Raw genomic sequence first — 24,556 nt, 5'->3', positions numbered from 1 at the left:
GCGCTAATGCCGCTTGGTGGCCGCGTTAATACGTGAACGTTAATCACAAAATATGTGAATTATTTTATCAACACAACACCCTTTACATTCCCTGATACCTTCAAACACGCGGATGCCGTAAAGCTGCCGCCTTGATGCTGCAATAACGCAAACGTTTATGACAAATATGAATTCTATGATCAACACATCAACATTTCAATTTGTTTTGAATCATCCATTCGGGCGAAAGCAGTGCGGGTGACCGCGGGCTTACCGCCTCATTTTCCGGTTGTTATAATTTAAATATTGTTGCGTAGATAATAGAATTCACATTCGTCATTAACATATGGAAGGACCGCACGTAAATTTTCACGCCGTCTAACGGCAGTCTTACAGTTCCAGTCTATCAGTAGTAACTCTAACCTGAGTTTAGTTTGGTTCTAGGAAATGAAAATTATTATTTTCAAAAAGCTTGCAAATGTGAATTTCAGATTGACCTTTTTCTGATGTGCTTTTGTCTTAAGACACTAACGTCTCAGTAATTGCATAGGGTTTCCACATAGAAGAATAGGTACTCGTCTCTCTATTGTGTCGAAACAGCGAACAATACATTGAAAAGCTATATTGAAAGCTTGCTTGAGAGTTGAGAGCTGTATACGTATAAGCTATAACTTACACTGTAGAAGCTAACACTTCAAAGCTAATAAGATAATATATAAGCTAAGCAAGGGCTTAATAAGAAGCGTTTAAACTATCTTCAGTTTCAAAGTGCATTTAAAAGTGTTCAACACTATTTGATGAATGAAATGAGAAAAAGGCCATAATTCCGAACCGTTAATGTTTTTCATTAAGTATTTTTTTATATAAAGTTTGCACAGTTATTTCTTTGAAACGGCCTAGAACATAGAGAAAATGTGAAGTGTTAAGAGCGAATAGGTTTATAAAAAAAATAATTAGTATACCTTTAAGGTAAAGTTTAACGTAACTGTAAGGCCTAGAAGATACGTTACCATACATTTCTGTTCCAGTTATACAACTTCTTTAACGCCTTACTGAGTCATATGAGGGAGACCAGTGGAAGGCCGTCCTCTGAGAGGACTTCAAGAACAGCATCTGTCAGTAAGTAGTAGAATTCGTATATCTAATAAAATAATTTCTTAAAGGGTCACACGATCTAATCATAAGAAACGAATAAACATAACGAGTTTATGAATAGTATGTAACAAAAGAACTTATTTAAAGAGATCAAATGTATTTCTATTATTGAAGTTCGTCTAAAATTAGTCATCCATATTTAGCTTAATTTAGGTGGGAAATTAATCGATATTATCTTAATATATATAAATCTCCTGTCACGATGTTTGTCCGCGATGGACTCCTTAACTACTTAAGCGATTTTAAATTAAATTGACACACTGTGAGCAGTCTGGTCCAACTTAAGAGATAGGATAGCTTAGATCTTTAATTATAGTCGCACTTTTATTTTATTGCAAATTATTTGTCTATAATTAATTGACAGTCACATGTTATATATAATACTATACTCATTTAAGTCTTAGCGATTCTGAATACTTTAAAAACAAAATGAAACGCAGACGAAGTCGCGGGCAACAGCTAGTCTTATATATATATTTCTTGTGTGCGTGTGTCACTGACCTCCTCCTAGACGGCTGGACCGATTTGAATGATTTTTTTGGTATACGTTTGGGTGGCACCCTGGATGGTTTAGATTCACAAAACCCCGACAGATGGCGCTGGGGTCCGCTAGTAATTTTAAATGTCTATTACGATTTTTTGTTTCGAAGTTTTCTTTAACAATGTAAAAAGCACGGAAATCGCTTAAGAAAACGGGAAAAAACCCGTGTAGATTTGAAAACCTTTCAAATAGGATGAAATCACAATTTCATCTTAATACCAAAAGAAAAAGATAGAGATGTGAAACTATAAGGAGATTCGAATAACGATAAAAATCAGTCTAGTGGCTCTTCAACGCCGGGTCTCAAGGGCGTTCGGATGAAAGTTGTGGATATAACGACTTAGTATATAGCAAATATTTTTACAACAAAGAAAAGCACTATACTTCTGAGGACACTAAACATAGCTTTTATTTCATAGCCGAAATCTCAATCCAAACTTATGTAATCTACGAACATATTTCTGTTACATATCAGTCTTTTTTTTTGTCGTTTTATTCCACAACTTAGACCAAAGTCAAAGTCAAGTCAAAAATATCTTTATTCAAGTAGGCCCATAGGTGGCACTTTTGACGCGTACATAAGAATTAGACGGTAGTGAGATGATGGCGATAACCACATTCGTAAACTTAAAACTAAAGCTACAAGGGTTCCAAACGCGTCCTGGTCTAAGAAGAAGCCCACAACACACTTAGCCGGGTGTTTTTTTTTTTTTATCACCATCTCACATTTTAAATTATTAGAAGAGCAACCTGGTTAGAGCAATAATTAACACCCAAGCTTTTTTATCGATTACATAGTCCTTGGACTATGGACCTTGACTGCAATGTCACCTGCTGGTGAATTATGATGCAGCCTAAGATGGTAGTGGGCTAGATTTATAGGGGTGAGGTAGTGTATCGTACCAAACGCTAAATCGCTTGGCGGTACGCATTTGTCGGTTGAGTGATAACTAACCACGGCCGAAGCCTCCCAGCAGTCCAGATCAGAGAAAATTCGTTATGGATGCTCTTGAAATGGCCCCATTTAAAATTCCGTAGACGTAGTAGTTTTTAACTCCTTTAGTTCTTAGATTAATTCTGACTGATTAGTTTTTTAAACAGGCATTTTTTTCCACGTCAATGTGTAAATCGATTTTTTAAAAGGACTTTTATAGAAATGCTATTGTTATCCATAGTTTAATTTGTGAAGTTACTACAGGATTTCTGGAGACTGCAATGAAATTCTGGGGCTTTGTATTTACGAAGAAGTGTCAGATAAACTTGTTGTAGGAACAATGTCGCAGGAATTTCAAGACGATTTTAAATGTCAATGGATACCGCAATTGTCTTCAAGAAGTGAATCTTATTAAAAGATTTATTATACAAACTTAGGAGACGTTTAATTAATTCATCACAATGAGATTTTGAGAAGGATTCTTCAGAGGTTCTCTACTGGCTGAAAATAACCGTCGATCTCAAGACAATAGCCAGGGACGAGAGCAATGTTGACCGCCTAACTTGTATTTGAAAAACCAGTGAAATGCCAAGTATTTTCATAACAATGGCCTAACTTGAATCGCCTCGTTAAAGTTATGCCGTTACGGCGTTACGACTTAGATAATGTCCCATATAATTTTCAGGTTTCATTACTTTGGCATTAGATATTTAGCCACATGTTAGGTGCTTTAGGTTCGCATGATGCAACGTTGCTGCCTTTGGTGACATAAGCCAGTAACACGAACATTGAACTACTTCCAATTGAATTTTTTGGGATTTAATATTAAACGATATTGGAATTTAGTAAAGCACTGTTCTCTGGTGCTACAGATACTTTAAGAGAGCAGTAATTAGGATAACCCGACATCCGAGCACGACATCCTACAACTATTGTCAAATAATATATAGTTCTTAATAATCAGTAACATTGAAAATGTCCAGATATTTAGCTCTCAGTCTACAAAACTATGATGATTCTAACAAGTGTCTCCTCTTGACCACGCATATCTTCAAAAATATAATGTTTTGAAGAATTTAACTTTCTCGACATCCGCGTTTGCGATCGCTGTAATCTTATAAGTGGGAGGTCCCAAGTTCGCCAGGTGTAAGGTAGGAATTTATAATTTTTGAATTTTCTATCGTCTTGTCCGATGGCTAATAAACATAGATGTGCCACCAAGTGATTTACCGTTCCGGTACGATGCCACGCCAGAACTGGTGGGATAGGGGTGTGGGTTTAATGTATCTGCCATAGCCTTAATAAGCCGAAGCCTACTCGATAAGTTAGCCTGCTACCATCTTAGTCAGCATTATCACTTACTAGTAACCATCAGGAGAGACTGCAGTCAAGTCCAATTGACTTGACAAAGCATTATTATATTTTAGTTATCATCAGTGCAGTGGAATAAAAAAAAACTGCATTACGTACCAAAGCTTGACTAGTGATAGCATATACGAATGCTCTTAAGATTATTGGAAATCATGTTTCTGGTTTTTATTGTTGTACTTAGATTTCTGACAACTACTTAATGTTCCAGTGGAACAGGTATTTTCTGAGGAATCAGATGAAGGTGGGGGCGTTGATGAGACTGCTCCTCCGAAAAGTTCTCGCGATCCTGACATCGAGTTCCCATTGCAAAGAAAAGACATAGATCTGCTTATTGAGATATTTAGAAAGAAGAAGGTAAGTGGCACTTTGTTATGTAATCAAATTTTTTATTAGAAACACAAAGTAATTTATATACCTATACGTAAATCGCGACTAGCTGTCTAACGAAAAATTTTTTTTTTTATTAGTTTTATTTCCAATATGAAATGATCAGATTTACTACATTTTATTCTTTTATATTCGATTATAAGTTGAGAGATAAGGATTTAGGATTCCAAAATGCTTGAAGGTTTTGAAGTTCAATTTTTCTCTACAATTCTGACTATGTTTCAATGAAAAACATCAGGCTCCCAGCGACTCGCCTGATGTCATCTGTCCACCTCGTTGGGGGCCGACCTGCGTTTACCGGTGCGGGGTCGCCATTCCAGCACCTTAGGACCCCAACGTCCATCGGTTCTCCGAGCTATGTGCCCCGCCCATTGCCACTTCAGGTTCGCGACTCGCTGAGCTATGTCGGTAACTCTACTTATTCCACGGATATCCTCATTTCTGATTTGATCACGTAGAGATACACCTAACATAGCTCTTTCCATCGCCCGCTGAGCCTTCTTATGAGGTCTATAGTTAGCGACCATGTCTAATACGTAGTATGTGAATACAATATCATACTGTGATCACGGCAAATAAATTAAGGTTGAATTCTTAAGGATGTGTGAATAGAAATGTTTTTTTTAGCACCGTTTGCATCCGAAGCAAGTGGCTCAAATTTTAAAGGAGGCAGCCCAGATGTTGAAGAGATTACCAAACATAAACGTTGCGACGACTTCGATTTCAAGTCAAATCACTATTTGCGGAGACCTGCATGGCAAACTAGACGATTTACTAGTAATATTTCACAAGGTGAGTTTCAAAGTAACTTAGATCGATGTACTTAACTTCCGATCCGAATCCTTTTGTTCAATCATTTTAATTTATGCTGAAATCGGTTGTCGTTAGAACAGTTTGTCCGATCCGAATCCTTAAAACTATTATTATTTCGGTCCATTAAAATTATGCTTCTGCGCAAATATAGCATTTATTGTCATGGCATGTAATTCCAAAATCAATGAAGTGTCCAATGCCTATGTCCGAATGTAGGTCGCTTTAAAAACCGATCAACATTCATACAAACTGTAATATATTATTTTTTATTTATGAAATCGAATTTCAATACCTTTTGTTATTAATGGATTTAACAAAGCCTTTGTCTAACAAAGTTAGTACTGAAACTAACTACATAGGTAGTAGCTTTTACGTAGGTATTGATTCTCACATTTCTATTGAAAATGCGTTCTGTTGTTTTGTATTTTAGTGACGCTTTTTGTACAGGGATAATGATAAACATTCACCTTTGCGTAGGATGATAGGATACATTGTTTGACTTGGTTGTTTGTTACTATTGTGAAAGCCGTTTATGATAATATGATATCACATTAGCTTATATATTCGAGTAAATTGTAGGTATGTAGTTAAACATGAACTCTTCTTTCTCTGAAAATATGTAATCCTACGGAAAACCAAAATAATGGGATTGATTTATGTACCAAGTAGGTGAAGTAGCTTGGTGGTAAGCGGGATACCTTTAAATAAATAAATAAATATACTACTACAATACACATACCGCCATCTACCCCCAATGTAAGCGTAGCTTGTGTTATGGGTACTAAGATTGCTGATGAATATTTTTTATAATATTATCAATAAAATACACATAAATACTTAAAATATACAGATAAACACCCAGACACTGAAAAACGTTCATGTTCATCACACAAACATTTTACAGTTGTGGAAATCGAACCCACGACCTTTGACTCAGAAAGCAGGGACACTGCCCACTGCGCCACTCGGCCGTCTATAAACCGAGCAATACTTCGTAGGGTATGCAAGAAACACGTATTGCTGCTCTGCATCCATCAACTTGAAGCGTGGGTTTTAGCCTCATTTGTCTTTAATTACACCTACGGCAACTACAACTCCAAACCAAAACACACCATTGCAAAAATGCTGCTTGGTGGCAGAAATAAGTATGGCATTAGTACCGGATAAGCTCTGTCACAAAAAGCTTTACACCACTAAGTATACAATACAAAAATTCAAATACTTCGACCAAGACTCGTCTACGCCTTATCAAAAGGGGCTGCAACGAAAGTGTTTGAACATATACCTACTTCAGAGGCATAAACTGTATAGAAGTTTTAAACATTTGGCACATATCCAATGCATTCAGTAGTATGCAGTTTTAACTGACAATGAAAAATATTACGAGAAATGTTGTCGTAGGAAAACAGTTTGAGGAGAGACGTTTTCGACCCAGTAACGAGAACAAAGTCGTTAACCCATTGACCTTATCGCTTAATGGAATTTTTAGAATAGCTGTTTGCTGCACGGTGCAACAAGACTTGCAAAATTGAGTTAATGTTGGTGGTCCTAACACTTCAGTTTTTAATCAATTATATAAAGACGTAATTAAAATATCACTTGTTTCAACGGTAAAGGAAAACATCCTGAGGAAACCTGCAGGCCTCAGAGTTTTCCATAATGGAGTCCACCAACCTGTAACGGAGTTGTTTGTTGTTTTAATATTGCGAAGATCTTTGAAGTTCCATTCAAGAGTATACACTCTTGCAACTAATAGTTCTGCTCTACTTTTTCATACATTTGCATTATCAATTTGAATCTAGAAGTCACATTTTCTTACTATATTGGAGAATTTTAGCTTATGGTGCGTTTTTCCTGATATTAAGAGGGAGGTTTGACGTCAAAGAGCCGATAACCTGGGGTTCGCTGTGCCAACAATTAAGGAGTGGCTCACGAGTCACGCGTCATCCAATTTGTAAGACAGTGGACTCGAGAACCGCTTGATTGATAGACCGCTTGTTACTCCACATGACCTCGTTTATGTTTATATTGTTTTTCTATTGCTTTCCTGTCACAGTTAGTAAATGTCGTCTTTATTAAGTGAGCGCACAATCATTACTTCAATATAAAGTCTAAATAAAGCCTTTATATCTGTAACCTGTTAAGCATCAAGGCAAGAAGGCTATTCGTTACACACTGTAAGTGATTATGGAAATTATATTATAATCAACTTCGTAACTTATTTAGTTGAGCTTGCATACAAAAAAGTTACCTGTTAAGCATCAAGGCAAGAAGGCTATTCGTTACACACTGTAAGTGATTATGGAAATTATATTATAATCAACTTCGTAACTTATTTAGTTGAGCTTGCATACAAAAAAGTTACCTGTTAAGCATCAAGGCAAGAAGGCTATTCGTTACACACTGTAAGTGATTATGGAAATTATATTATAATCAACTTCGTAACTTATTTAGTTGAGCTTGCATACAAAAAAGGTCGATTAGTTGTGTTATCTATTGTTATTTTTTTTTTATATGTAGCGACTTATTCTTTCGTAACTTTGAAACTTTTTAAATAGTTATAGCTTAATATTTTAAGTTTTATAAAAACTATAGTGAATTCAGTGTTCAGGAAAATAAGTAACGACGAAATACCTATCTAGTAATTATTCATACCCAGTATTATAATTGAGAAATTGTCACTTTTGTGTATTTGTTATCTATTTCAATCACTGTACCGATCTCGATGGGCCGTTTTACTTATACAGCTTTTACCCGAAAGATGGACATAGGACACTTTTTATCCCGGAAACCCTCAGGATAAAGTTCTCAGGTGGATTTGAAAATATACCCTTTATTACTTAAACCGCTCTGGTTGAAATTAGGAGATTGAAGTTAAGAGATAACTAGAATTCAGGACATCTCCTGAATTCTAGTTATCCCCAGAATATGTACTACACAGTTTCATAATGTAAAATAATACAAATCAAGAATTGTCTATGCAACCAGTGACATCGGAGTCTAGTATTGTGTAACATCGTGGTATAAGCATTGCTATTATACTCGTAGCTACGAACAATGACGTAGTAAGCTAATTTAACGATTGACGAACGATTATATGAACATAAGAAGCAAAAATAAACTTCAGTGCAATATAGTAGACTACTTTATAAAATTATACAATCAACCAGTTGTCTACTTAAAAGTTCCAAGTTTTTAGTAAACGTAAACTGATAGAAAAGTCCTATTATAGTATAAAGGCCTTTTTTTTCTCATGGGGAAATCCTCATGGATACCACTACACCACGGGGAGGTTCAGTGGTTATGCCGGACTCTTACCGAGTAAAACCCCACGGTGTGTGCACCTCATCGCCTGGTGACTGCGTCATGGGAACGCTTCGCACACAACCGTAACCCAGCCAGCGGTGCCTACCGAGGCAGGCTCTGTGAAAACATCGGTAGCCACTGAGCACCATCGGAGGCACACCAGGAACACGGGGTATGCCTTTCAACCCGAGGACTTGTGTCCGACGGGCGACAGAATCCACGTATCTATCGCCCGGAGGTCCGATAGGATAAAGGCCTAGTCAACGATAAAAAACCTTAGGTGTAAATTATTGCTCTTACCAAGTTGCTTTTTAAAGTTTAATAACAATGTGAGTAACTACAAAAAACAAGCGGCTAAGTTTGTTGTGGGATTGTTCTTAGACTAGGTCACGTTTGGAACCCTCGTAGGTTTCGTAGACCTTGTAGGATAAAATGTAGTACCAAAAAGCTCTTTTACTTTTAATTAATCACTACCAATCTTTTTTTAAAATTAAGACCATCGTTGCTTGGTTGATGTAATTACGACCAACATTTTTCTGTCTAGTACGTATTATACCAACTTATTTTGGAAAATAGGAAACTATCTTAAATATTGCGATCTAAAATAAAATTAACATATATATTTTCAGAGATTGAAGGTATTAGTCAGTCGATTTTCATATACCTATTATGCCATCTCGGTAGGTATTTTTTACAACAAAGTTACGCGATCGAAAAGCCAGATTATAAGCTTTCCCGCCAGTTTGGAAAGCTTTGTACGCTGTAAATCCAAAAACTTTAGCGATCCTCAAAATGAGGTGTCGTTCTGCGAACCGGTAAAGTTTCAGATTCCAAATATGTTGTGTTCCGAAAAAGGAACTCTAGTAACATATACAAACTTGAATTTACTACAAGATTTTCATTGTTGTTTTAATAAATCTTGATTAATACTCTAGAAATACGCACTTCTTTTTAATTTGACTAAGATATAATTTTATTTACTACTAAGAGATACAAGTAAAAACCATAAATCATAATAATTACATATACCTGTGAATTTAGCATGTACACACTGTACCTATGCTATTTTCACATTCAAGTTGAATTTAGAAGATACGATGGAAATGGTAGCACAGATGCGTAAAGTCGAGATGTCATTAGTCTGATACTCAGGTTGGCATAACATGGATAAGACAGCATATAATAATTATAATACGCTGATATGGGTCGTTTCAATCAAACCAGTTGTCTTTCATCATTTAACCCATTACAGGCCCACTACAGAACACGACTCTACTCCTACAATGAGAAGGGGAAAGGCCGTTGTACACTACGCTGGCCTAGTGCGGATTGGTGGACTAGTTTTCAGTATGTTTTTAGTAATCTGTGGACAGTGATGTGGGGCGATGCTACACCTTTTTGTGTGTCTTATTAGATCCAACACAAAAGTTTTTCGTTTATGACATATATAGTACCACATAAAAATCAGTACATGTTGAAATTGAAATAAAATAAAATGCAATGCAAGCTGTCATATTGGCAGTAAAAAAAAAAAACGTGTTTTGTGGAACTTAGCGTCTCGAAATAATATGGGCTATCTCTTATGATAGTAAGGAATTAGAATTTTAACCTTTGCTTTATAATAAAGAAAACTCTTTAGTTGAGTTTAAAAATATCAAAGTTATTTTGGAAATTGTTGCTCGTGAACGTACATTTTTCGATTGCGGATACACATTTTGATATAAAAACTAACCAAATGACCTATTCAACATGAAAGCATTCGTCATAAATTATACAAAGTGGGACATGTGATTTCCTTACTCGAATCGTATATCAAAGGAGCGACAGAAATGGGAGCAGAAATGCGTAAAATCAAGAAGGCATTTGTCCGTAACATCGATAGGGATAACATGGATCAGACAGAAGGATAATGATAGCGTAGTTCAGGGTATCGATTTGTGGTGCGCATTGCGTAAGCGACCTTACCTACGGTCACTGCTGCACGTGTAAGGATTCGCAAATTAGCGACGATTGTATACACAAGCTAATACTTACTATAAATATTTTGTTTTACGTCACTTATCTTATCTGGTTTAGTATATCGTGTATCGACCCAGTGATCGGCATTCTCTTTCTATGGTTTAGCTTATCTCTTCTATATGAGTTTTTATCCCATTTCATCCAAAAGTGTTAAAGTTTGATTTAAGCAGCCTAAGAGCACACACAAAACACTGGGATGACGCATTATAGACATTTTTAATTTTCGATATCGGAAGAAGTTTCAGAATTGCACATTCCTCTGCGTTATTACTTTACACTCGTTAACGCAATTTTTATTCCGTTCTAAGACAGCGTGGTGTTATGGTGATAAAAATCTTTAAAAAATCTCCAAATTAATATACATAATTATGCTCACAATAATTAATCCAAAAAATAACTTTCGTCGATTTTTAAGGCTTCGTAATTTTGAAGAAAACAGTTACCATCAACGCTTATGATGATAAGGAATGAAAAAAACCTAAAAAAAATCGGTCGAGTTCGGTATCAAATGAAAGATTTCATTAAGTGTATTCTAAAAAGGCATATGAAAGTAATATGAAAAATAACACACTTCTCCCGACGAAAAACATGGGTGTTATCTTTAAAAGTGTTATCGCAGTGCTGCAAAACACTGCATTCAACGCACGTATTATGGTTTACTTTTAGTTTTGTACAGCTATAGGCTAAAAAAGGCTTAAAGAACTAATTACTATTTAAACGTGGGTAAAAATTCTAATTCAACAGAAGGCGCTAAAGAAGTTTGTTATCGTTGTAGGTTTTTGTTTCGCTTCATTGTTCGTTTAAGTAAATCTTATAATTATTTAAATTACGTTATATTTTACCCATCTAGACTAATATTTTTAATCTCGACCGAAAACAAATTACACAAGAGCTTTGTTTTCAGAAACTGACTTAAGTTGAGTAACCGATGTAATCATATTTCAATTATTTACCATTGCTTCACTACTAAAATCTTCTCTCAAGAAATGGTTAACTAAAATTTTATTTTATGCTACAGCAAAGAAATTAGAATAACCATTTTCCTTTTTAATACTGTGCGGCTCTTACCTGTTTACCATACATTTAGTAAGATAATATTATTCACCTGTAAATCTTGTTTATGTTCCTAACGATTTCGGTATGTCTACTCTGATGAATATATGAGACAGGATTTACGCGTCGTCGTCGTTGCTCGTATTTCATTTTTATTTTTGCCTAAAACTGACATTTATTTACTGAAACATTAAAAAGATTCATTGTCATCCAGGGACTAACAGAGTTCTTAATACTTTTGTAACAACTTTGATGAGGAATTTGATTTTACTTTTATAATACACCTTAACTAATACATTTTCATTGGTAAAAAGAAGAAAAAGAAAAGATTAATTCACAACTGAATATACTTCTAGTATATTCAATGTTCTCTAATGTAAAAATAAATCGATGGCAATCTGACTACAGACAGTTAAGACAGGCAGACTTTTGGCGGTTCTTTGCTTAGTAGAAGTCATGGAAAAACTCTCCATCAATATCGTATAACAGTTCATATGGACTAAAAACGAATGAACTCAACGGAAGGATTTATTTTTTTAATCACCATGCTAGGCAGGTTAGTGATTGCAGCAGGTGATAGTGGAAGCAAAGAGGACACTGTCCGTTCTCCGTTATATTCACTATAAGTTGCCTCGTACGACACCAGCGAAAAGAAGCCACCACCAGGGAAATCTGTTTCTGATCTGACGTCACCTCTCGAAACCTTATTTGCCTCCACCGCTTTGACATCTCTCTCACACTTATACACTCTGCAAACTCTTAGTAGTTTTAACTTTATTTAAGTTCTTTTAAATTAACATTTACTCGTACTTTTCCTGCTCATAAAAATCGTGCCTACTGTTTATATGGATATGGATCAAAATATATAGTGCGGACATATTTTTCTGAAGATGACCGTCGTTAAAGCTCTAAAGTATAAAAAGTTTAATATTATAAAGCGGAACCGTCTTTCAGCTATCTCCTGTACCTTTATTGGTAGATTCATCCCTTAGGTACGGGTGTCTGCAAAGTAGAATAATAAAGGTCATAATTTAATCTTAGCAGGCGTTATAATGATACTTATTCTTAATATACTTAAATAGGTAAGTCTTAAATAATAACTTATATTCATGCAGAACGGGTTGCCGTCGCCGGAGAATCCATACATATTTAATGGAGACTTTGTAGATCGAGGCAAGAAAGGACTGGAAGTGTTTCTCCTGCTGCTCGCATGCATGTTGGCCTTCCCCGGGGGAGTTTATTTGAATCGAGGCAACCACGAGGATCTCATCATGAATACCAGGTATTTGCATTTTAATCTTGTTTAACATTTGCATCGTACGTGTCACGAATGCAAATGCTAACAAATTCCTTCAGTTTTTATTTTATACATACATAGAATATTATGTCGTTTATGCGCAGAATTTATATTGGCACTACGGTTAAAGTAAGTAAGTTTTTATAATACAGTCCAATTTAGTTACTAGTGCATATTATTAAAATTAAAATAGGTTAGTTTTGCTTGTATATATTTAATGTTTTCTAAATTAGACTGTTTTTATTGTTTATCTAATTAGGCAGTTAGAATGTATTAAACAATAAAAACAGTCCATTTTACGTACGGAGACAAAAGTATGAACTGTTTTTTGAACAATAATTTTATAAGTTAGTTCTAGAAGCTACCAACTTTCTTTAAATCTTTTTTAAGCCTAACACTAGTAGATGTTATTGTTTATTCTGTCTGTGATATTGCAGTATCTACCATTAAGTATATATAACTATATTCCAAAAGCTTCGAAAAACACGGCTAGTTGGTACTATATACTCGCGGATGTGTGCGAAAGCGTTTCCGTGGCCCAGTCATCAGGCGACTGGTTGGAACACCGTGGGTTTTAGCCGGCACGAGTCCGACATAACCACCTTGCCTTCCCTTGGTGCGGTTGCATAAATGTAGATTTCCCCTTGAAAAAAAAGGGTACTATGTACCCCTATTCCAACAAGCCTTGTAGAAGGGGTATAAATGTTAGAATATAATATTATAACAAAACTATTTCATATAAACAATTTTCGTAGGTATGAAATAGTTCAAAACTTCGACCGTCCATAACATTTTTATAAAGAAATACGCGGTGACAACCAGAGCTCAAATCAGCTGTGTCTAGATTAAAGGTCATATGGGGTTGTGACCCTATATAACCTTGAATATAAATAAAACTTGATTAACATGTCAACAGAAAAAGTTACTTGTAGTTATAGAATAAAAAATTATACACTTCTTTGTTTTATTCCTATTAACTTTACAATGCAACGTTCGAACCTATTAGTTATGTAATGAGAGAAAATGAGAAATGTTAGGTAAATACGAGTATTCACCCGCTAAACTAGATATTTATTAGTCAAGCCGTAAATGTGACAGTTTTAAATTGAATTTGTAACAAAGTTTGTGAATTCGATTTACACTAAACTCGATTATAGTTTCATAATGCCACCAGCAGAAATTTGCCAGCGTCTCCACGTGTAAAGTTTTAATGCTGAATTTTAATTTTTCACCCGCAGTCTACGGTACATTTTCTCTGTTACTTGCTAACGAAAATAATTTTCTGTCAGGTACGGCTTTATACGGGAAGTCCATCAAAAATATCGGGTAAGTATCAAACTTGTTTATTTTTAAGCCTATTATTGTTCCCGATTATAATAAGAATGAATATTTTTAATAGGTACAAGTCAGTATCTTTACCGCGTCTCTAAAATTAGAATCGCATGATTAAATGAGCAGTTCGTAATTAGGTGTACTTTATACATTACTTAGTCTACTACGGTACAGGCATTTGTAAATGAACTTCTTTTTTAATTGTAGATGGATTTATCTAGTTAGCTGAAACAGAAGTCAGTTTATTTATCCGTTCTTTATTTAACATCCCACTGCTGAGGATATAGGCTCCTCTCTCTGAGTACATACCCATCAAGCTGCTCCAGTGCGGATGGGCGGGCTTTAATGATGATAACACATAAATTTGATAATGACCACTTAAAATGCTCTCTGTGACACGCGGGTAGACGACGCCAATTTTCCAACTCCGCGCTGGTACTGAGATTTTTTTACAGAAAACCTCAATATAGTCGTAGATGAACATGCTAACCAACAAGGTATTTAGGAGCAACCTACAAAAACCAGTCGGAAACCTTGAATTATTAGTATTAGTATAAATAAGCATAAAGGGTGGGCAATATATTTAGAACGTGATAGGCTTAATCCTACAAAATGTCTAAGCCACGGTCATATATTGTCGCCCTTTACTTGCGGAGTGTTTTCATAAAGTACCTAGTCTTATTTATATATTTGCCGTCGACTTAAGGTAAATCACCATTTGGTTACGTAGCCCATTTATGGTTCATAACATGAATATCTTTGATAAGGAACCTTACGTTCATGGTACTGAAACACGGAGCTGAGAAGGTGAGCCATTGACCATAACGACCACTTAAAGTACTAAAACTACTAGTACTTTTTATTTTATTTTTTAAATTTATTTGTTTGTTGTTGTTAGAATTTGTTGTGGTAAACAAAGCCATTTTTTATTGTTATTATTATTATTATGAATGTATAGCATCAAAGATTATTATCTAAATATTTATTATATATTTATAATATTGAATTTTTGCAGTAAAACCTTAGGACGATCGTCCTAGGTATTTAGCCTGCTGGTTCAATGACGCGTAGAAGCCGATTGGGGGTTGTGTTCAATTTTACTGTTATACTAGTTAGTGTGATAACATCTTTGACTTCATCATCACTGGGAAAACACTAGGTGAAATTGCAGTCAGGTGCTAACTTGCAGTGGAATAAAAAAATCTTAGTTTCCAAATTTTGGTTAGAAGCTTACTTTGCTAAATTCCATGATATTAATTTGTAGCTATAATGTAGCTACAAATTATTCATTAGAAAGTCAACATTTTCTGAGGATGCTCCGGTGTCGGAGTGAAAAGTGCACACTGCCGAAGATCTGTTTGGTGTGGAGTATTCAAATTGAAGAAATCATAAATTACATCATACAGATCGTTCTGTTTTACGCAGAGTATAGCAAATCAAGCTTCATATTTAATTTACTTAGATTACATTTATTATAAGTTCCTTTGCAAATCGTCCAATTATCGGATAACCGAGCACCTTAACCGACCTATCTAAACTTTAAACATCTTGTACGATAATAATTCCACAATAATAATATTGTGAATATTATACATTATGATAAAGTTTGTGAATACTGAATAGTTGTGATAACATTGAATTGTTATATGCCTATATTGCATAAACGAAATAACTCAAACATACTATACACCTATTTGACTTTGCATTATGAAAAGATATACCTATCTAGTATAACCTGTCTCGATAGGTCATAGGGTGCTGAATTCGATTTAAAGATCTGACCAATAAACAAAAACCAATTAATCATAACAGATTTTTCTGCCGATATTTTCAGTACTACCTAGGAATTAGGAAAGATATAGGAAATAGGAGCGAGCTCACCCTGGACCTGCTGAGAGCACGTTTAGCCGTCCGTCTTAGTTATAATCATCAACCTATTGTAATAAGAACGCAGTGGGTCAATGTCCCTCTCTTTAATATACGACTGAACTCATGTGAATTTCCGTTGTAGATTTCCCGACTAATTCTGAATCCATTTGGGGGCTCTTAGCCTCTTAGTCACGAGAATTAGTCTCTATTTTACTGGACTAGTATAAAAAGGAGTTTTCTGTTTTTCATTATAATCACTTTTGTATTGGATGACTTGTCAATTTACGCTGCTGTCTATCGCATCGGCAGGTGACACCGGAACGTACTTTATTCGACAATGCTTCCGAAAGCGTACACAATAGAACCATTATATCACAAATATTGAGCGACCAAATTCTTTAGGTCGCGACGGGTGACAGCAGGATCCTTTTAACAAAACTGTTAGTCTGTCTGTCAGCGGTAATAGGTAGATAGTTGAAGTTTTAACAGAATATGTATTTCTTTTGCCTCTATTAAATAAATAATCTTGATATCGCACTAAGTTTGTGAAAATGTATTGATGTTTGGTTTTTGCTTTTTCACGCAACAACTACTAGAATTTGAATGAAATTAGGATTGGAAATAGATTTATATTATACCCCGGATTGACCCTTAGGCTACTCTATATCCCGGATATTCCATGGTTCATAAGCAATTTGTGAAATGCATAATTTTACGTCTCTTACGGGTCTTCGACCAGGGTATCCATAAAGCAGGAACATGGCATAAAATGGAAAAAATCCCCTCTTATACGAGTTATAAAAAAAAATTGGGGTAGGCAGTGCTTACGTGCATGTATGAAGTGTACGCCACTGACTATAGCTGTAGTTTGGCATATCAACCTTTCCCAAAATTAGATTTTTATTAGCAGGGCCTCGCGGTGTTCCTCACGATGAACAAGGCGGTACACGTAATAAAAAAAAACGTGTACAGACTTGTTCCCCGCGGATAACTGCGCAAAGCGTAGCTAGTATGAACATATATCCTATAAACAAATTGTTAACATCACATAAAGCTGTTATTGTTGTGCGCGACTTCATTAGAAATATATATGTGGACGTCTTGCTGCTTTCTGTAACTTTCTGTGGGAAACAAAAACAAATCCATCCCACGGGAACCGACGATTTTTCGGGATAAAAAGTAACTTGAGCTATTCCAGACAATAATCTGTCTCTGTGCTAAATTTCATCCTGATCCGTAAACCCAAAATATATCCATCCATGAAAACTTTCGCATTTCAAATATACGATTAAACATGCAGTATAAATCGTATAGATTGTTTTCTGTCAATAAATAAAACACTTCGAGGCGCTGTGCCAATCGATCATTTTAGCTCTACAAATTACTAGTGCTTACCGCTAACGAACCCGAACATTATCCGCTTGGGAAGGCACATCTAGGAACAGTGTCAGCAATAGTGAACAAGTTTTTACAAATTCTAAGTTACCTTTAATATATTATTCATTCTGTTACCCGAAGCTTAACAAAAGGCTGAATCTGAAGAAATTTTTTATCCATAAAGGAGTAATTTTGAAAACAAAATTGTATTCTACGGGAGTTTTTTTAAGGAACTCTATCTGCATGAATAAAAATTAAAAGATTTTCGTTGCAACTGCGCCACTTTAATGAAGTTTGACCGTTGCAACATTTTTTTTAATTGCCTGATATATTTAAAGAAATTTGTATTTATTTATTAAATAAAATATAATTTTTATTAATACATAACTATAACCTAAAATAAACTATTTAAAAACTAAATAAAATCTAAAACGTCCTCGAAACCACCGCAGCGAGGCACAGTTCCCAAGATGCTGGCAGCATTGCCCCTTTGGATGGCCAAACTAATTCGTTGGCCAAGGTAACTGCCCGCTCTAGGATCACCGGTAGACTCGATAACCCTTTTTGATAATTCTTTGAAAAGGGCTCTTGCCTCCGGACCCCACGGTCCCAAAGTCTCTACTCCAAAAGGCACAAAAATGAAGCTGCTATATTATATATATTATATTATCTATATTTTTTTAGAAATTTGTTGTACTTTATTAGGTTAGAGTTAAAGACGCGTCCATAACTTAGAAATGTCTTCACGTATGCCGAAGCTAAGTAGTGGAAATTTGCGGAGATGTCGCTAACACGTAAATTCTATTCAGTAATGCGTGTGGCCGACAAAATCCCTCCGGAAAGCATTAGGTAATCTTTTATGTCTCGCGCTCAGAAAGTAGGCAGATTTTATCCCAATAGCGGGTAAAGATTCAAAAGCTATTTAGATATATATAATACATTCGGGATCTCAGAAATTATTTGCGGACGATAGGTAACCGCTTGTTGAATATAAATTTGATATAACTTTGTCTTTAGTTGCTACTATTGCCTGGAAATTCGCTTTTTTTTATATAATATTAGCTTATTCGAACTATATTTTTTGATTTCACTATCAGCCATTTTGCAGAACGCAACCTTATATTGCCTTTACCTTGAGAAGATCGCGGTCAAGGGTAAACCTGCCATTTTTATTCGATAAAAGCTAGCCTTGACCTGTGATCCTGATCTTACCATGATAATAAATAGTAAGAAAAGCTACACTCTGAGTTAGCTTATCTGGGCCGTTTATGTCAGTTTATGAATTCGCACCCGCCGTCGTTCATAATATCGGATCCCTAAATTGCTGATTCGTACGTGATTATGGGAAGGGTGGCAAATGGTTCGGTTAAAGCCTTAAGATCTCAGAGGCACTATTATGTTAAAAAGTTATGGTATTCATTCAGACAATTTAAAGTACTTATACTTTTGGTAAAATATAGACGCAAACAGAGCTGTTGGTAACGCAAGTTTCATTTAGATATTAATTCAATTTAAAGAGAAAAAATAGTTTTATGGTAACCTTATTAAGTAAAACTAACGTTTTAACGCTCTTAAAAATCCTTATATTTTGGTTTTCGAACCATTGGTCATTTTTGGTTATTTAGAAGGAATCAATAAAAAGTTACCTATAACCATTTAAAACTAATTGTAATTAACGATCCGTAAACAACCTTACGCAATCGCACTACTGATCTGAGCTAATTTAGAAATTCTTCACGCGTCGTTGTGAGGATCGAAGCTCCCTTGAGAAAAATATTTCCTGTTTGCGATTTCTCTATTATTTGCCGGAGTGGTCTTACTTAGACATTACTTTTTATATCATCTGCCAGCTTAGTGCATACTCTGTGCATACCTTGTATCACTTGTATGGGTATACCCATACCACGCCAATGAGGATCGCTATAGGTATATGCCAGAAGTCCCGGGTTTATAATTTGGCCTACTATAATAAATGCCTCATTGGTCTAGTGCGTGCCCTCCACGTGAGATGCGGGTACGAATGCCGCGTCAGGCAGGTAATTTTCCAACTCCGCTATCCGTAATTATCATTACCATGTGATAATAATAGTTAAAGCCCCTCAACCTACATTTGAGCAGCGGGATGGGTGTATAGTCTTAAATCGTCATTCGTATGAGAGATAAGACCTTTATCTAGCAGCGGGTCATTAAAAGGGACATTTGATGCCGATTATAATTTATAATATGTTATGACCGATGAAGATTAAGTTTAATTTGCTATTATCCGCGAAAAACAGGAAAATCTGTACGCTGCTGTACGGAGCGAAACGTGGGTAGAGAGTACATTTTGCGAAAGAAGATTTTTGTATAGAGTATAAAATAAATTGCACCATACAGATTTTCCTGCTTTTCGCGTTTAAAAGCAAAGATTAACTTTCATTGTATATCATGTTATTCCGCAAAATAACGCCTGATTCTATCCAATATTTAATGATATGCCCATAGAGAAAATATGAATACTTTTTGTTGATAACAGTATGATATTGACAGCACAATGCGGAACGCCTTCTGAAGCTGATCGAGAACGTATACCGCTGGCTGCCTCTTGGGACCATCATCAACAACCGCGTGTTTGTCGTTCATGGCGGCATTTCGGACACGACTGACTTAGATATGGTGCGAAGCCTAGAGCGGGACAAGGTAAGTCCAAGTTTTTTTTGGTTTTTTATAAATTAGCTGCAATCTTACCAGTTCATATGTGATGGTACAGTCTGAGATAGCAGCAGTCTAAGCTGTTAGAGGTGTAGCAGCTACATTTGACCCCTTATCGGTTTCTAAGCGACATCGTCCCAGGGCGGCTAGCATGGGCATTAGACAATTATCTCCCCGGGGACAGGATACAAAATTTATCTTCTCTCACAGTTTTATCAACTCTCAGAGCACTGGCGCACTAGTGGAAATAATATTCAAATAATATATATGTAATATTAAACGGGGGTAAACTTCTCATATTCCCTTATATCCCTTGTCAGGGGATATAATTTTTGACTCCTGCAGGACGCTAAACCGCTTGGCGGCACGTATTTTTCGTTAGGGTGATAACTAGCCACCGCCGAAGTCTTCCACCAGGCAAGTGTTCTAGAAAACTAAAAATCTATATTTTTTTATGGATTTGGAGGATATTACAAGGGTTTTTATAGGAAGATTGGGCCCGAGCCTGCTATTATAACTTTGCCTTAGAGGTCGATTAATGACATCATATCAAGTTGATATGATGAAAGTTGATTGATGGTAATGAAAAAATAAAATGCACAATATATATGGTAACAACAAGCCGTGCATGTTTTTTACTGTAATAACTTATTGTGAAAAAAGTTACAGTAATCGAGAGAAAAGTGAAAATAACTTGAATAGTCATGCCAATTGTGAGCTCTTTCATAAAAAAATTTTCTTTAGTTGGCCTTTGCGGTCTAACAATAGCAGACTTTATAAAAGCATACAATTACAATAACAGACTTGTACCCAAGGTGAGCATTAAGCCAGCAGATAATATAAAACTAGCGGTCCCCCGCGGCTTCGTCCGACTACTACTTCTGATAACTATTTCGCCGCTATCCTACATAATATACCAATACGTAACCTGCCTGCATTTTGCTTGGCTCCTTCCCTAAGAATTGGGCTATCAAATATAATACTTTTTTGAATCGAACTGATATCTCTACGGGAGCTATGGTGATGCTCTCGACCGTATTTAAAAGAAAGTTAAGGGGGAATTTAAAAGAAAGTTAAAAAGTGAAAATTGAAGTTAGAGACACCGAAATTCGCATCTAGTTTAGTAATTATAAATTAAAAATACTTATATTGACGTTTTTTTGGATATCACCTTTAGAGGATTAATTCCATTAAAGACCTATAAAGAATTATTTTTTTAATTTTCAAGTCTAAGAACTTGAAATTTAGAAAATATATTAGGTACTTGTAAAGCATAGCTTGTAAAACATTTTATCCGAATCTACCCCTTATGGGATAACATAGGGATTGGAAGTTTATATGATAATCCTATGTTTTTAAAGTTTGCATTAATGAATAGTAATGTTGTGAAAATAAATGGGCTAATAAGTCAGGGATGCACCTTCGAAAGTGGAGAAGTTTTAATTGCGGAAACCGGCCCAGTAGATGGTCAAATTAGAACAGCAGCATACGGTCTGAACTGATTATTTACGGTTCTTCGCTTAGGTAAAATTATTAGGCCATAAACCGCAATATAATAATATAACTATAAACGCCAAAGTGTCTCTTAAAGAAATTTGGCGTTAGCTTTTTAAGGGTATAGGCACTAACGGAGATCTTCTCAAGCTCACTGGAGATCAGGAATTCTACGCTCACGAAGTCGTGGGCATCCGCTTGAGTCATCCTAAGGTAAAAATCCTTATTTTGGATTTTCTAAACTTTGCTTTTATAAATTAGATGTAGATAATAATATAAACTTGAGGGTCTGTATTTCTGTTTGATTGTGACCTGATAATGTTTAAATCATGAAACTGATTTGGAGGTTTTGCTGGAGATAGGCTTAGGCGGTAGGCTTTCTTCTAATTTCAGGGCAAATCAAAATTTCACCGCGTACGCAGTTACGGGCAACAGCTAGTATATATATAGTAGTAAAGTTATAGATGAAAATGTTCTTCTACAAAGGCTAGTTTAATAGATAGCTGTGTGACCCGTTCGGTTCTTCTCAGGTGTTCTGAGATGAGTGTTCCGTTTAATTCGTACGTACATGATCCATTGGACTGTATTCCGTACGGAGTATTTCAGGTCACTGCGAAACGGTTTTCTACCACCTCAAATTAGTCTTTGTTGCGGGCGCCCATACGGGTCTCCCGCACAACTGCTTAGAACTCAATAGCGCGTCAGGATAGGATTCGATTTTCCGTCCGTCTGGCTGTCTGTCCATCGGTCACCAGGCTGCTTGTGAACCGTGTAAGTTAGACAGGTAAAATTTTCACAGATGATGTATTTCTGTTACCGCTTTATGCCGATGTTGTTGATGGTGCAGTGCAGGTATAAATATTCTTGACATAACTTTAAGTATTTAACAATATTGATTTCGAATACTTATGTACTTATTATGGTACCCAGATCTCTAGAAAAAACAGGGTTTTATGCCGTGAAAAACTACGGTTGATCCGCCCTGTGTAGTTTTGTATGGATCTCTATCGAAGTTTGTTGACGCGCTACGGCGCTATGCCGTAGAGTCGCCGTTTCTGATAACATACTTTATAATTCGCTTTGTATAGTTGTGATCCTATACCTACGAGTCTAAAAGCACTAACGAAGCTAAAAATTTCTAGAATAATTTGGGCGGAGGATTTTTTATTTTAATTTCATCTGACTGACAGTTGTCGAGACAGTTTCAAGACCAACTGCCCCAATAATTAAATTTATTTCTAATTATTCATTAACAGTAAAAAATGGTGCAATATGGTTGCCATTGCATTAGTGGGCTGAATTTCCGGCCATTTGCCTTATTATTCAGGTAACGAAATTTGCAATAGAGTAGGTTTTAATAATAACAATTTCTTACGGGTATAATGCAGTTAAGTTTTTGATCGCTGTGGTTTTTTGTTGGAGGTCCCGGGTTTGCTTCCCTGCTATTTGGGAATATCTGAATTTCCGGGAAGTTTTGGCCGTGGCTTGTCACTACACTACCGAGATAGACGTTGCGTTTGTAACATTCCAAGGGCTAATTTGTAGTAAAATAAAAATAAATGTTAGCCACTGAGTTCACGAGGGATTACTATTACGCTCAAACACGAGGCGCATAGCGTGGAATTTCATTTGTGCAGCTTCACTGAATCTGCATTTATTCACTCACAGAGTATCTACTATGTACTTCGAGCTAAAGTACATTTTGCCATAGCTGATAAAAACGTCTGACGTCTTAGCATTGCGTTGTCCTACTTCCTACTAATATTATAAAAGTTAAAGTGTGGATGTTTGTTACTTAATCACGCAAAAACGGCTGAACGGATTTGGATAAAATTTGGCATGGTGAAAAACATTTGTTCACATCCCGATTCCTTAAGTAGTCCCTGAGGGAAAATTGAAAATCGTTTACGAGCTAAGCTGAGCTGAAATGTTTTTCATGTCACCTATGCTATGGAAAAGGACATATACTTTCTATACCGATCTCTCAAATAGTTCCCCTGGTAAGATTAAAAGTTGTTAACGAGCGAAGTTTTAGACACAACTCTGAAGTCCACGCATACGAAGTCGCGGGCGGTAGCTAGTACTTAGAAGTTATATATAAATATATTTTATCGCTTGGTTATCTAATCCTAACTATTATAGAGGGCATAGTGTGTTTGTTTGTAAGCAACCAATCAACTTGGTCATTGACGGCGAGTAACATAGGACTAGAACGCGGATAGTATTTATATAGATATATACTAATCATCATGATCATCATCATTGTCAACCCATTACCCATCCACTATAGAGCACGTAAGGCCGTAGTCCACCACGCTGGCTTCGTACGGATTGGTGGACTCCACACCTTTTAGGATACTATGGAGAACTCTCAGGCATGCAGGTTTCCTCGCGATGTTTTCCTTCACCGTTGAAGCAAGTGTTTTAATTACCTAAAACGCACATAACATACAAAAGTTAAGGGTGCGTGCTTGGATTCGAACTCGGCCCCCGAAAGTGATGTCGAGCTCGTCAAGCGTGTCGAACAACTAAATAAACACACACACTTTCGCATTTGTCATAGTAGAACGATTTATATTTCTTATAAATAAATAAAGAAAGACTAGTTGTTACAAAAAAAACTAAAACTACTTGTTAAACAAAATACTACAGTAGACTAATATAATAGTAAAATGCTTACTCGTTTTACTTGTAAAATAAACAGGTTAAAGTCTAAAAGCAAACTTAAGTGCCCATGGCACTCTAACTTTTACTCTACATTACCGCATATTAAAGTTTCAAACAAGCTAGCTCGTCCTTTCTTTTAATGCAAGGCTAAAAAGGTTCCTCGATGATCACTTTGTTGTGTAGCTACTAGAAGGTACTTTATTCATAGCTTACAATTATTGTTTTAAATTAAACATAAATATCATAATATATTATTCAACTTTCATTTGCA

The 24,556-nt window shown here is 35.8% G+C and overlaps 1 protein-coding gene across 1 annotated transcript in view; it reads left to right on the top strand.

The window, feature by feature from the left end:
• The window catches only part of LOC120624015 (serine/threonine-protein phosphatase rdgC), a 92,535-nt gene that overhangs the window by 48,545 nt on the left and 19,434 nt on the right, over window positions 1-24,556 (top strand). The window contains exons 4-9 of the mRNA XM_039890322.1: window positions 1,008-1,098; window positions 4,189-4,334; window positions 4,995-5,159; window positions 12,674-12,840; window positions 14,145-14,181; window positions 19,963-20,112. Coding sequence (XP_039746256.1) covers window positions 1,008-1,098; window positions 4,189-4,334; window positions 4,995-5,159; window positions 12,674-12,840; window positions 14,145-14,181; window positions 19,963-20,112 — 756 coding nt within the window. The remainder of the gene's footprint in view (window positions 1-1,007; window positions 1,099-4,188; window positions 4,335-4,994; window positions 5,160-12,673; window positions 12,841-14,144; window positions 14,182-19,962; window positions 20,113-24,556) is intronic.

This window comes from Pararge aegeria, chromosome 5 (assembly GCF_905163445.1).
Source record: "Pararge aegeria chromosome 5, ilParAegt1.1, whole genome shotgun sequence".
Lineage (NCBI taxonomy): Eukaryota > Metazoa > Arthropoda > Insecta > Lepidoptera > Nymphalidae > Pararge > Pararge aegeria.
Note: the sequence above shows the minus strand (reverse complement) of the source record. Positions and strands in the feature narration are given on the sequence as shown.